The sequence below is a fragment of the Musca autumnalis genome, unplaced genomic scaffold (assembly GCF_047663935.1).
Source record: "Musca autumnalis isolate F117 unplaced genomic scaffold, ASM4766393v1 scaffold_5, whole genome shotgun sequence".
NCBI lineage: Eukaryota > Metazoa > Arthropoda > Insecta > Diptera > Muscidae > Musca > Musca autumnalis.
In genome coordinates, this window is record NW_027412088.1 from 44282684 (window position 1) to 44295770 (window position 13087).

The 13087-nt window shown below is 37.0% G+C and overlaps 1 protein-coding gene across 1 annotated transcript in view; it reads left to right on the forward strand.

Annotated features, from left to right (window-relative positions):
* Nucleotides 1–8144: 8144 nt before the first annotated feature.
* LOC141386711 (putative inorganic phosphate cotransporter) overlaps nt 8145–13087 on the forward strand; it is a 60738-nt gene continuing 55795 nt past the window's right edge. The window contains exon 1 of the mRNA XM_073955629.1: nt 8145–9181. Coding sequence (XP_073811730.1) covers nt 9130–9181 — 52 coding nt within the window. The 5' untranslated portion in view covers nt 8145–9129. The remainder of the gene's footprint in view (nt 9182–13087) is intronic.

Consider the following 13087-nt stretch of genomic DNA (forward strand, 5'->3'; position numbering starts at 1 on the left):
AGATGCGTTGATAATAAGCCGTTCAGTATTGTTTGGATGTCTTCAAAACGGTGGGCCATGAGACATATATCATCTGCATAGTCAATATCATTGAGGCGATTGTTGAGGTTACACGGGATACCACATGGGGCTTCTCTGTTTGTTTTGTTCATGACATAGTCCAGCATTAGCAGAAATAAGGTTGGTGAGAGAATACACCCTTGTTTCACTCCGGCTGTAGTAAGAAGGATGGACTTTCTGTTGTATTAAAACTAACGCGGCATGACAAATTCTTGTAGAGTTCCCGGATTAGGAGTATTATTTTGTCCGGTATACCGTTTAGCAAGAGGATATCCCACAGTGCATCTCCTGATATATCGAATGCTCTTTCAAAGTCGACGAATAATAGGTAGAGATGAGCGTTGTACTCCTTCGACTGGTCGATAACACTGTGCAACATTTTTAAGGTGATCTTGTGTAAACAATTCGAACTGAGGATTTTTTAAAATACTGACCCAAACGACAACAAACCTAATTGGGTTTTGTTGTGTCAGATCCAGCTCGGATTTTATGGCCCCATCTAAACATGGTTAAATATTGAGTTTTTAAAGAAATTCGGGGCTATATCTCTGAAACCAATGCGAATCTTCTTCTGACCTCTGAAGTAAATTTGTAGATAAGGACAGGAATACAATACTTGGAGAAATAATGAACTCGAAAAACTACCATAGCGATTATGAATCTTCACGTAGGGAGCTACTCACAAGTGAGTTGCAGTTCACTTTCACCTGCTCGAGCTATTATGATTGAGCAGGGAGGAGCACAAAAAGTGAACAAGGGTTGACAAGTCGGAAAATGGAAAATAATGGCGCGACTTGTGAACCCTTGAAATAATAATTTGTGTTGCCATACCGTCAAGTTTTGCACAAATAACTTTGAGATTAATTAATTCTTATTTTTTGTATAAAAAATAAATAAATTTTTAAATTAATAAACATTTCTAGCAAGAAAAATGTCAGTTATTAACAATCCACTGTAAAAGAACATGGATATTGGTAAAAGAAAATACAACATTAAAACAACATGGCAACATCTGTAACAGCTGTTCTTTTGTTTTGGCAGATATGTGAAAATTGTTTATTTACACTGAAGAATTCGTGAAATTTATTGGAAAATCGTAAAAAAGTGAACAAATGTCGTTTAAAAACGTCATTAAATGGCTACAATAAGTAAATGTTTAATGTTGCATTTTGGGTGATAACAGAAATGGCAAATTCTGAGGAATACCAAGGAAATGAAGTGGAAGTTGTGTTTAGCACCATCTCCCATTCTTTCCAAGACTGCGACCCCAAAAGATCCAAATCGTGTACATTACTCTCTCTAGGAATAACAATTGCAGACATGGGTTGCTCCTGATTGGGTCCTTGTATAGTTGTGAGCCGCTTTATGCAGAATGTACCTTTTTGATCTGTCCATACCTGAAAACTCGATTTAGGCCTTCCTTCACTGATACATACGACGGGCAACGTTTTAGTTACAGTACTTGCTCGGGCATTACCGTGAGATAGGGATGGCTCTCACGGTAATGCCCGAGCAAGTACTGTAACTAAAACGTTGGGTGGGTTGGCCCGACACACTAGGTCCATCAAGAATGATCTTCACGTTCTAGAGAGGGAAGCCCAACGATACTGGATAGAATCCCTTGCTCAACAAGCATTTCAAGTAGTTTTGAATAGCTTTCACATAGTCGCAGGTTCTAATGTAAACAAATATAGTGTGAATAAAGTCCACAACAAACCAGAGTAGTTTTTGCTCAACTATACTTGGGATATTGCAGTCGTCTAAATTCTTAGGCAAATATTGATAGCACCATGCACAGCACTCTGCGTCTTTTAATGGTGCGATGCCAAACCTAGTCATATAACTCCAGTGGATAGTTACATGCCGTTCTTGGAACTGAAGGTAGACCCCAATTTTGTACCAAATTCTGAAAGAATTCAGAGATTCAGACCGAATTCGTAAAGAACTCTTCGCTTTAAAAAACAAGAACATTCGTTTTATGCAACTATAAACATTATGGTAGAAATTTATAATAATGATATTTCTTTCTTTTTATAAGAATAAAAACAAAAACGCCCATTTGTTTTTAAATTTTTAAGTTGACCTCAAGCCAAATTAAAACCAAAGAAAATAGCGTCCAAAGGTCAACAATAACCTCACAACATAAAAAATCTCTTATTATTTTTTGTTACTTTCAACCTAAAATACAATTAATTATCATTACAGATACAAAATATTCGTATTTTTTAAAATAAATGTTCACACTTAAATTTTTTTGTTCAACTCACTTTGATTTCGGTAGTGAGAAATTTCAGCAGAAATTTGCCTCTTTTTCTCACTTTTTTTACATTTGTAATAGCTAATTTTTTCACGAACGTGAGTTTTGCTCACCCTCTTGTTGTTTATAATAAGGGAACAGTGAGAACATAACATCACTCACGGCGATATGATGTTTATAATAGGGGAGGAGGCGAGAAAGAGAAAACTCACGGTGAGAGGCCGTTCATAATTGGGCTGTACATTTATTGCCTCAAATTTCAAAATATATGCAAAAATACCACAATTTTTATACATTTCGCACCGAATCTCCAAAACCGTTAATTTTTTCTAAATATTTCCGTTGTTTTCTGTACATTTTTCAACGACGATTCAATAAAAATTTCAATAATGTAGTGAAATCCGATATGCGAGAATAAACTGTTGGTGTGAACTGTATTTGAAATACGTGTTGTAAAAGATTTGATCCAAATTACCGCTAAAAGAACATTAAGTAAGCATTTTAGAGTTTCAGAATGTTCTAAAGAATTGTTGAGAACTTTATTTGGAAGATTTTTGCAAAAGGTTACTTGGTTCAACTCCCAATAGTTTAGCCGATACTGACCAGAATTTCAGCAATTATGTAAAATTTTCTATATTTTATAGATTTTGATTCCCTATATGGAATTTTTCTTATGTGGTATAAGTTCTACTAGTTTAGGGCTACAATATTGCTAAATACAGCAAGGCCAATTTCCTATTCGTTTCTGAGATAAAGGCCTGGTAAATGCAAAAAAGTGTAGATTAAGCCCGGTTTAGATGAGGCCATAAAATCCGAACTGGATCTGACAGGACAAAACCCAACTAGGGTTTTTGTAGTCTAAATATGTACTTTCAAAAAATCCATACTAGAAGTTGTTTGCATTTTCAGTGTTGCATAGTGTAATAATGCGAAGAGTATTGATATGGTCGGCGCAAGACCTGCCGGTGCGAAACCCTGCATGTTCGCACCGCAGTATTGACTCTACAGCTCGACGTATTCAGTATAGTATTAGGGAAGCCATGAGTTTCGCAACAGAATTGAGTAATGTGATGCCTCGCCAATTCTTACATTCCTTCAAGTCGCCTTTTTGGGAATTGTAATTATGACTCCTTCCTTCCAAAGGTCTTGAATTTTCGAACTTGTCCATGCAGAACGTATAATAGGTGTAAGAGCATCTACTAGTCATGGGGCACCATATTTAAGCAGTTCAGCTGGTATGTTATCAGGGCCACTGGACGTAAGGGGCGATTTTATTTCATCTCAAGTTGGCGGGTATATTGGGATGTCCCGTTTTTGATTTCGCCTTGAGGGCGTTTGGCGTGGCCGATGGTTTTGAGGTGTTGTCGAGTTTTCAGAAAAGAACTCACGCCATTGTTTAAGGATTCGTCTGGTGTTGTTAGCTCAGCTCGGTTTTTATCTATGATCGATGCGGTGCGTTTTATGTTGTTACCATTCAGTTTTTAAATGCTGCGTAAACTTGACGCATGTTCGCAACATTTGATGCTTGTTCCGCTTCGTCTGCTGTATTGTTGTAGTACATCTCTCGGCCATTGCGCGCAAGTTTTTTAACATTGTTTGTTGCTGTATTCCATCTTGACTACGCCCTTTCTTCCTCGCTAGTCTTGGCAGTTTAAAGTCGATGCTTTTGTCTCCTCCGTTTTTTTTTTTATTTCGGCCCACGTTGTGTCTGTTATCCACGGCTTTCTTCTGTTTACAGCGCGACCAAGTACGATCTATGCACTTCGGTTGCACGCATCAGCTATCGTTTGTCATGAGTCAGCACTTCGGGCCCTGTTGTTTAGTTGACTGTAGAGTTGTGTAGTTCCAGAACGAACTAGTTCCAAGGAACTATTCCGGACAATGAACTATTGGAACTACATCCGGCTCCTGCATTTATATAGTTCCTTTCGTTCTTCTCGTTCCTTCAATTTAAAGCCTACGTCCATCATTCGTCTTTGTTATTTTTATTTATTATTATGTCATTCATCCACCAAACCATAGCTCTGTTCCAGAACTAAAAAGTTTTTACAATTTTTTACCACTTTTACACATTTTGCGTTCCCGTACACAAAATTTATATGAAAATCGTTTACGACTTTTACAACTTTTACGACTTTACCCGTTTTATAAAGTACGGGAACAGGCCACATGAAAACATTTCGGTCTCGGAACTATTTGAACCAAAGGAAACAAAAAGAACGACGAAAGAGGAAGATTCGTTGAACTATTTCGGTCTCGGAACTATGTTGAACGAAAAGAACGATAAAAGAGAAAGATTCGTTGAACTATATCGGTCTCGGAACTATTTGGAACTATGGAACTATAATAAGGAACTAGTTCCTTTTGGGAAAAGGAACTAGAAGGATCGATCCGCTCCGGGAACTAGATTGCCCAACTCTAGTTGACTGCTTAATGAGGTGTTGCATGCATCGACAGTGCTTTGATTTTGCAGACGGTTGATGTTGTATTTGTGACCCTTCTTTGTCTTTTTAATTGCAGCGGGTCGAAGACGAAAGACTCCTACTAAGAGTTGGTGGTCGCTATCGATGTCTGCACCACGCCTGATCTTTACATCCATTAAAGATCCCACAAATAGTTTGCTTACTACCCTTCCGTCGGGAGATTGCCATGTACATATATTTGCGGATGAATTTGGTACCACCAATAAAAAAACTGTGCCGTGAACAAAAGTCTACGAGACGGTCTCCATTTTCGTTTTTTTTTTTCGGCTGCATAACCCATTTGTTCCCATTACTCCCTCTATATCGGCATTTATGTTGCCAACTTTGGCATTAAAATCACCTATAACAATTTTAATGTCGCCACCTGGAAGTGAGCTTATGGTTGCGTCAAACTGTGAATAGAAATCATCTTTCGCAAATTCATCATCCGTGGATGCATAACTTTGTATTATAGCAATCTTTCTAAAACGGGAGTTCAGTCTAGCCATTAATACGATCTGAAATGGGTTTGTACCCGATAAGATAATTGCTAATTTGTGGTGATAAGAGAATTCCAACTCCGTTGATGTGGTTATTATCATTTGCAGAAAATAATAATTTGAAACCAGAGGATGTCTCGAAGGGGGGACCACTTTTCGGTCACCTTACTTCAGATAAGCCAAGAGCAGATAGTTTGTAAGCATCCATTTCACGACATGCCTGTTCCAACCTATATGGTTCAGAGAGTGTTCTCACGTTCCATGTACCCATCATAAACCGTTTCTTAAAGCCAAGGGTCGTCATCATAGGGTTGTTGTTTAAATTTGAATTTGTTAACGTTTCTGTAATCGTTTTGTTTAAGATGTGCGCCTGATTGGGCCACAGCATCCGATCCTAGTGTTGGGGCTGGCAACAAACCCACTACGGGTAGTCTACCAACCTAAATGGTTTAGAGAGTGTTCTCACGTTCCAAGTATCAATCATAATCCTTTTCTTAAAGCCAAGGGTCGTCATCATAGGGTTGTTGTTTAAATTTGAATTTGTTAACGTTTCTGTAATCGTTTTGTTTAAGATGTGCGCCTGATTGGGCCACAGCATCCGATCCTAGAGTTGGGGCTGCCAACAAAACCACTACGGGTAGTCTTCTGACTTTAGCTATCGACTGACGGTTGCCTGTGCGATATTTCCAGGGAATAGTGAGCTGCTTGAGAAATTCAACAAATGAATCACCTCTGGTCACTCCCAAGTGAGTGGTACATACATATGTGAGTGGTACATACATAAAGTACATACATATGTTCTTGATCAGGATAAAATTCTGAGTCGATATAGCCATGTCCGTCTGTTGTAATCACTTTAACGTCCGCAATATTTGAGCTAGAACGGTATATTTTTGCACCCGAGTACATCTTGTCCATAGGCAGGTCAAGTTCGAAGATAGGCAAAATCGGTCCCCGTTTTGATATAGCCCCCATGTAACGGTACCACCCGATTTTAAGTATTTTGACGATTTTAGCTAAAACTTTATGACCGAACTACCTGTAATTTATTCCTTCCGAATTAACTGAACTACCTGTAATATAACAGTTGAGATTCCTAGTGCCCAGAAAATATCTCCACCAAAAATTTTCAACATAGGCCCATGTTTTGGTATAGGTACCTCCCGATATTCTGTACTTTGTGAATTATAGCTACAATTTTTAACCGAACTACCTATAATTTGGACACGGGGGAGTTCCTAGTGGTCGCAAAAGATCTCCACCAAAAAATGCCAACATAGAACCACGTTTTGATATAACCCCCATATAACGGTACCTTCCGATATTCCAGGGTTTAGCTAAAATTTTTAAACGAACTAGCTGTAATTTTATGTTCTTGTGGTCACGAAACTTTGCCACCAAAAATTGTCAACATAGGTTCATTTTTTATATAGCCACCATATAACGGTACCCCCGATTTTTCGGTACATTGAGAGTTTAAGCTACAATTTTTAACAGAACTAGCAATAATTTGACATTTTATATTCTCTGTGGTCACGAAACTTCTCCACCAAACATTGTCAACATAGGCCATGTTTTGTTATATGTTGTTCCCACATAACGGTACCTCACGATTTTCGGTATTGTAAGGGTTTCAGCTACAATTTTGAACTGAACTAGCTGCAATTGGACATTTGAGGTTCTCTATGGTCAAAAAACCATGTTTTGATATTGTCCCCATAAATCGATATCTCCCGATTGTCGGTATTTTGAAGATTTTAGCTAAAATGTTTAACCGAACTAGCTGTAATTGGACATTTGAGGTTCTCAGTGGTGACGAAACTCTTCACTATAAATCGTCAACATAGGTCCATATTTTGTTAGCCCCCATATAACGCTTCCGATTTTCAGTATTTTGAGGGTCTTAGCTACATTGTTTGTTGGAACTACCAGTAATTTGACAATTGAGGTTCCCTGCAGTTACACAACGTTTCCTCCAAAAATTTCAATATATATTCAATATTTCCACACTTGACATAGCCCTCATATTAAGGTACCACCTGTTTGAATACAATTTTTTGATTAGATTAGCTAATTTAGGCATTTGGGGCATCCGTGCTCGAAAAATTTTTGCACCTTAAATTGTGGACAGGAAACTCATTATTCCATTTTATTGAGAATAGTTTATGTTGGAGGGTATAAAAAGTTCGGCCCGGGCGAACTTAACGACTTCCACAAAAATATATGTTGATCGGTTTATTCCTATTCCCAGCTACAATGGGCACCACAAACTGCAGTGTTTTGTAGGCGGTCATTTGTCAGAACACTGCACTATTTTCCAAAAAAAATCCAAAATTAGCTCAATGAGTGAGTGACCTTTCAGATGAAAACAAAATCTTCCAAAAAAAGTTTGGTATATTTCTTCTAAAAAAAATCATAAAAATGATTTTTTCGTACCCGATAGTGACCACCACTGGCCCTCACCTCTTTTGAGGGTTGTCTCTCCCTGTTGCACTGCATATGTAAGTCACTGATAAAATATTCACGCGATAATTTCGTGTACTAAACCACAACAACAACTGCATACTAGTGTTGTTGTTGCAGAACCAACCGAAGAAACCTAAAGAAAACACTAACAACAAATGTGTAACAACACAAAACGCAACGCACCAAAGTGGACACAAGAAATGAAGCAGCAAAAATCAACAACACGAGATACACACACTCTCAACCACCTACCAATCGCCGAGATAGTCCAACCAACAGCAGCAACAAGTGAGCAAAACTAAAAAACAAAGAGTAAATAATTAAGAGTGAGAATAGGGAATAACAACAACAAATAACACAGCAACTGTGTGGAACGAGTAATCAGTAAAAACGGCCAGCACCCATTAGCACCAGTGCAAGGCATGCGGCGGCGTTTTTACTGGTAGTGGTAAAAGTATCTCATAGATGCGCGACAACGACGTTGTGTGGTGGCTGGCTGGCTCGTTTCATATCAGTCAACACGACAGGGAAACCCAGCCATACTAAAGTGAGCGCGAGTAAGTGAGTGCGGCGGCCAACGTAAACGGATCACAGATCACATTTATAAAAGCATTGCGGCCGTTAGCGATACAAATCAGTCGGTTTAAGAACGTTTCTGCAACGAGAACCAAACAAACGTTCCGTTGTAATACAACCCGGTGTACGCGTAACGCATTTTGTTGTTAGTGTTTTTTGTTTTTGTAATTCAGTTTTTCCTGTTTTGTGAGAAAATCAAATTGAAAAAAGTTTTTCTCTCGAGTTTTTTCTGCTATTACGGAGGCAAAAGAAACGGAGCAGCTATTCTGTGATTTTTGGATGTCATTTTGATGTGACTTCATCAGAAAAGATAACAACAAATTATTTTTGGCCGCTGGATATCATCAATCCAACACAACATTGAGTGCTGTAATTCCAATCTACCGCCCCAACCAACCTTCAGTTTAATTTCATTTCTGTGATTTCGATGAGGAGAACCGTATAAAAACGACGACAACGACGTGCGTGTGTTACGGAATTTCGTTATAAAACAACAACAAAAATATATTTAAAAAAAATATTATAAAAAAGTCGTGTTATTTTGTTGTTGTCAAAGTGTTAAAAATAAATTTTCGTATCAAGAAAAAAATATTTTTTTGAAATACCAAAAAAAAAAATATACGAGAATTTGTGTAGAATGTTACATTAACACACAAAACTACTTTAAAAAATATGAAAATTTAAAACATAAACCACAAAATTTAAATTTCGTTGATATAATTTGACGAAATTTCCCTCAAGTTCAAACCTACTGCAGAAATTATCCCACCTACCCGCCCACTTCAAACTTCAATAGAATTCCTTCAAAATGTCACAACCAAAGACAACCAATTTGGTCAAAAATCGTCGTTTCGATGAAGGTAAGTTGAAAAGAAGAGAATCTCTGAAAAGTATCTTCAAAAAAATATGCTAATATGACATTCACTCAAATTGTCAATCTGTAGCTGCTCCTATCCATTCGACTTTTGTTTTAATGTTGATTGCGTTAAACACGTGTTTTCTTTACTGTAGGAAGAAAAAATATTCAAATCAATTTAAATGACGACACTACTGACTCTGACTGACTACTCTTTAATGCTCCTCTCTTTCGGGTTTATTTTTTCGATTTGACAAAGAGAAGTCAATGAGCTTGATTTGTGTTTCTTTATTTATTGTTTTCTTCTCGTTTGAAACTATCTCCAATATCTTGCCCCAACATATCAACATGTGGTTGTATGGGTTACGTATGGGGGGATGGGTCCCCACCATTTGTTTGTAGTATCTATGCCATTGATTGTGGTGCCAAGAAGAGAATCAATAACATTGAAATGAAAATCAAATCTCCTACGACATAAAAGTTGTTGTCGTTTTTTTTTTCTTCATCTCCCAAGAAATTTATCTCAATGCGACAACAAAAATCCCATTAAATCTTAAGGCTTAAACTTCATTTTAAGCCATCCAACAGTGGGGAACAAAACTGTGGCCATGTGTCATTATAGGTATTAGGTTATTGTTGTAGCGGGAGGTGGTATTATCCGCCAAGATAAGATATTTATTTTTATTCAGGTCACTGACATAATAAAGAGTGGAATATTTTGAAATTTTAATTTACATTGTTGGGGAATTTTTGTTAATATTATAGAAATCACTGCCTAGGTGCATACATACAAATACAGGTAGATGGCCTACAATAGAAAGATCGTTTTTGAAGCCGAAATCAGGATCGGCATGACAATGTTGACAGACGAAAGACGCTAAAAGTAGGAATAAATGTAATATCAAATTTCAAATCAACAGTTGTTAACACAACTCGTCGGCGTAATGCCATTTCTGACTTTTCGAAATATAGATGGTGCCTATGGTTTTCCCATATACTCCATTTTTGGTCGGTTTTATCATATCTACTCTACTTTCCGAGATATCCACGTTTACACCTGAAAGCTTAAGCTTTTTTCAGCTATGAAATACATATTTCAGTAACTTAAAAATTTTAAACCAAACTTCAAAAATCAAGACTTTAGTTTTCGATTTAGAAGACTTGAAGTTATTGAGGCAAAGATGGGAAAATTTTATTGTCACTTTGTTCCATGTGATATACAGTAATTTACATTTGTGTCATAACAACAAAAATTCTAATTTTAAAAAATTCTCTATAACTTTAATGTTCCAACAGATATTCTTCTAAATTTTTGGAAAATCTTCAATATACTATTATTGATTATTCAAGTCAAAAATATAAATATTTTGAATTAATTCCCTTTCGAGTTGCGCTGTTATGACCTAAGAAGTACATTGAAAAAGTAGGAATCCACCGAAACTCCACACATTCAACCATTTTGCTACGTTGAACGGGTGATAAGGCCGATCATCAGGCATATTAGAATGTTATTTTAGTGGGTGGACGATTATCGCAAAACGGGAAAATGACGTATGTAACACTTAAGCATGACCCCGACGAATAATTGAAACATGGGTCAAACTAGAAGTTATACAGGTTTTCAAATTTGGTCCGATACCAAAAAGCAAAAATGGTTTGGCCATGAGGACTTACAACCAACATTTTCTTTATACCCTCAGCATTTATGCTAACGAGAGTATGTATATTAGAGTGAACCAAAAAAAAAACAAGTAAGCCAAGGGTATAGTCGGACGGGGCCGACCATGTGATACCCTACACATTTACCACTGGAATTGGCTTTTCACAAATCAAAATTTCTTTATGGAACAAATAAACTTATTACAAGAAATAACTTTGTGGATTCTGGTACCGTATCATACCAACCTTAAATAATAATATAATAATTGTTTCACAAACATCTCAGAAGGGACAAGGGAGACTTCTCTCATATCAATGAGTGAGTGTACCCCGATTAAGATTCAGAAAATGTCGCAAACCATACTTATGTATTAAAATCCAATTGGACAATTAAAATGTTAGGGCACCATGTAATTTGCAATAATGCAAAAACTGGGAATAGGAAAATGTGGTTCTCTACACAAAACACATTATATATTAAGCAGTAGGCCCGTTATCTAGCAGACACGTGATTGCAATTAACATCAGGGGGAATATCAGTAGTTCTATTTCCATATGTAGTCTACTTTGCCGGCATATGCCCTCCAGGAAATAAAATATGGACCAAAAATATTTTTTTGTATTTTTCATACAAAGGTAATGGTCCATTTTACCCGCTAAATAATATCAGATCATCATCCAAAATTGTAAGCATCTTCTTCTACCTGAACTTTTTCTTCGTGCAAAATTTCGTGATTATTGAGATATGATTGCGACCTCTAGCGTGTTTATGATTGCACTACAAAGAAATAACAGGGTATATTAGACTGTAACTCTGTTATCTTATCATGTACACCAACACTATTGAAATCAATAGAAAGGTCAAGCGTTCCTCTTCCAAGTATAGCTTACTTGCCCGGAATGTCTCTTCCAGAAAAAAAGATTTAAGCTGTATATAAAAAATTTTCACAATTTTCACACAAAAGTTGTGGTTCATTTAACCCTCTAAATATTATCTGATCGCCATCTGAAATTGCAAGCTTCTTCTTTGTCATATACTCTTACCTTATTTTCGAGGCGATCGGACTATTATTGCGAACTACAGAGCAGCTACAAAATCGGATAAAAATTATGTTTTTGGTCCATCCGCTAAATATTTCACGATCATCGTCAATTAAAATAGCGATATATTCTGATGTGAAATCGACCTCCATACCAAATTTCGTGACGATCGGTCCATAATTGCGGCCTGGAGTTTGATAACAATTTATAATGGACACACGGACGGACGGACACACATCTCAAAATCGATTTATCTCGCCGAGATATGAAGATTGGTATACCACATTGGGGGTCTCCCACGAGTATTTCGCGGTGTTACATGAATTTTTACCAAAACAAAGTTATAATACCTATCCTGAAAATTTTGGAGGAAAAGTTGTGTAACTGCAGGGAACTGCAACCAACAATGTAGCTAAGACCCACAAAAACCGAAAATCGGAAGGTACTGTTATGTGGGTTCTATACCAAAACATGGACCTAGGTTGCCAATTTTTTGTGGGGAAGTGTTACGACCTCAAAGAACCTCACATGTCAAATTACAGCTAGATAGGTTAAAAATTTTGGATAAAATTCTCAAAATAGCGAATATCGGATGGAAAAGTTTTATAACTGCAGGTAACCTCAAATGTCAAATAACGGGTAGTTCTGTCAAACAATGTAGCTAAGACCCTCAAAATGCCGAAAATCGGGAGGTACCGTTATATCGGGACTATATCAAAATATGGACCTATGTTTACGATTTATAGTGAAGAAGTTTCGTCACCACTGGGAACCTTAAATGTCCAATTACAGCTAGTTCGGTTAAACATTTTAGCTAAAAACTTCAAAGTACCGAAAATCTGGGAGTACCGTTATATGGGAACTATATCAACACATGGGCATATGTTGACAATTTTTGGTAGAGAGGTATTTTGACCACAGAGAACCTCAAATGTCAAATTACAGCTAGTTCGGTTTAATATTGTAGCTAAAATCCTCAAAATAGGGAAAATCGGGAGGTACCGTTATGTGGGGACTATATCTAAACATGGACATATGTAGAAAATATGTTTATGGAGAAGTTTCGTGACCACAGAGAACCTCAAATGACCAATTACAGGTACTTTGGTTAAAAATTGTAGCTAACATCCTCAAAATACCGAAAATCGAGAGGCACCGTTATGTGTGGACTATATAAAAAATGGACCTATGTTGACAATTTTTGGTGGAA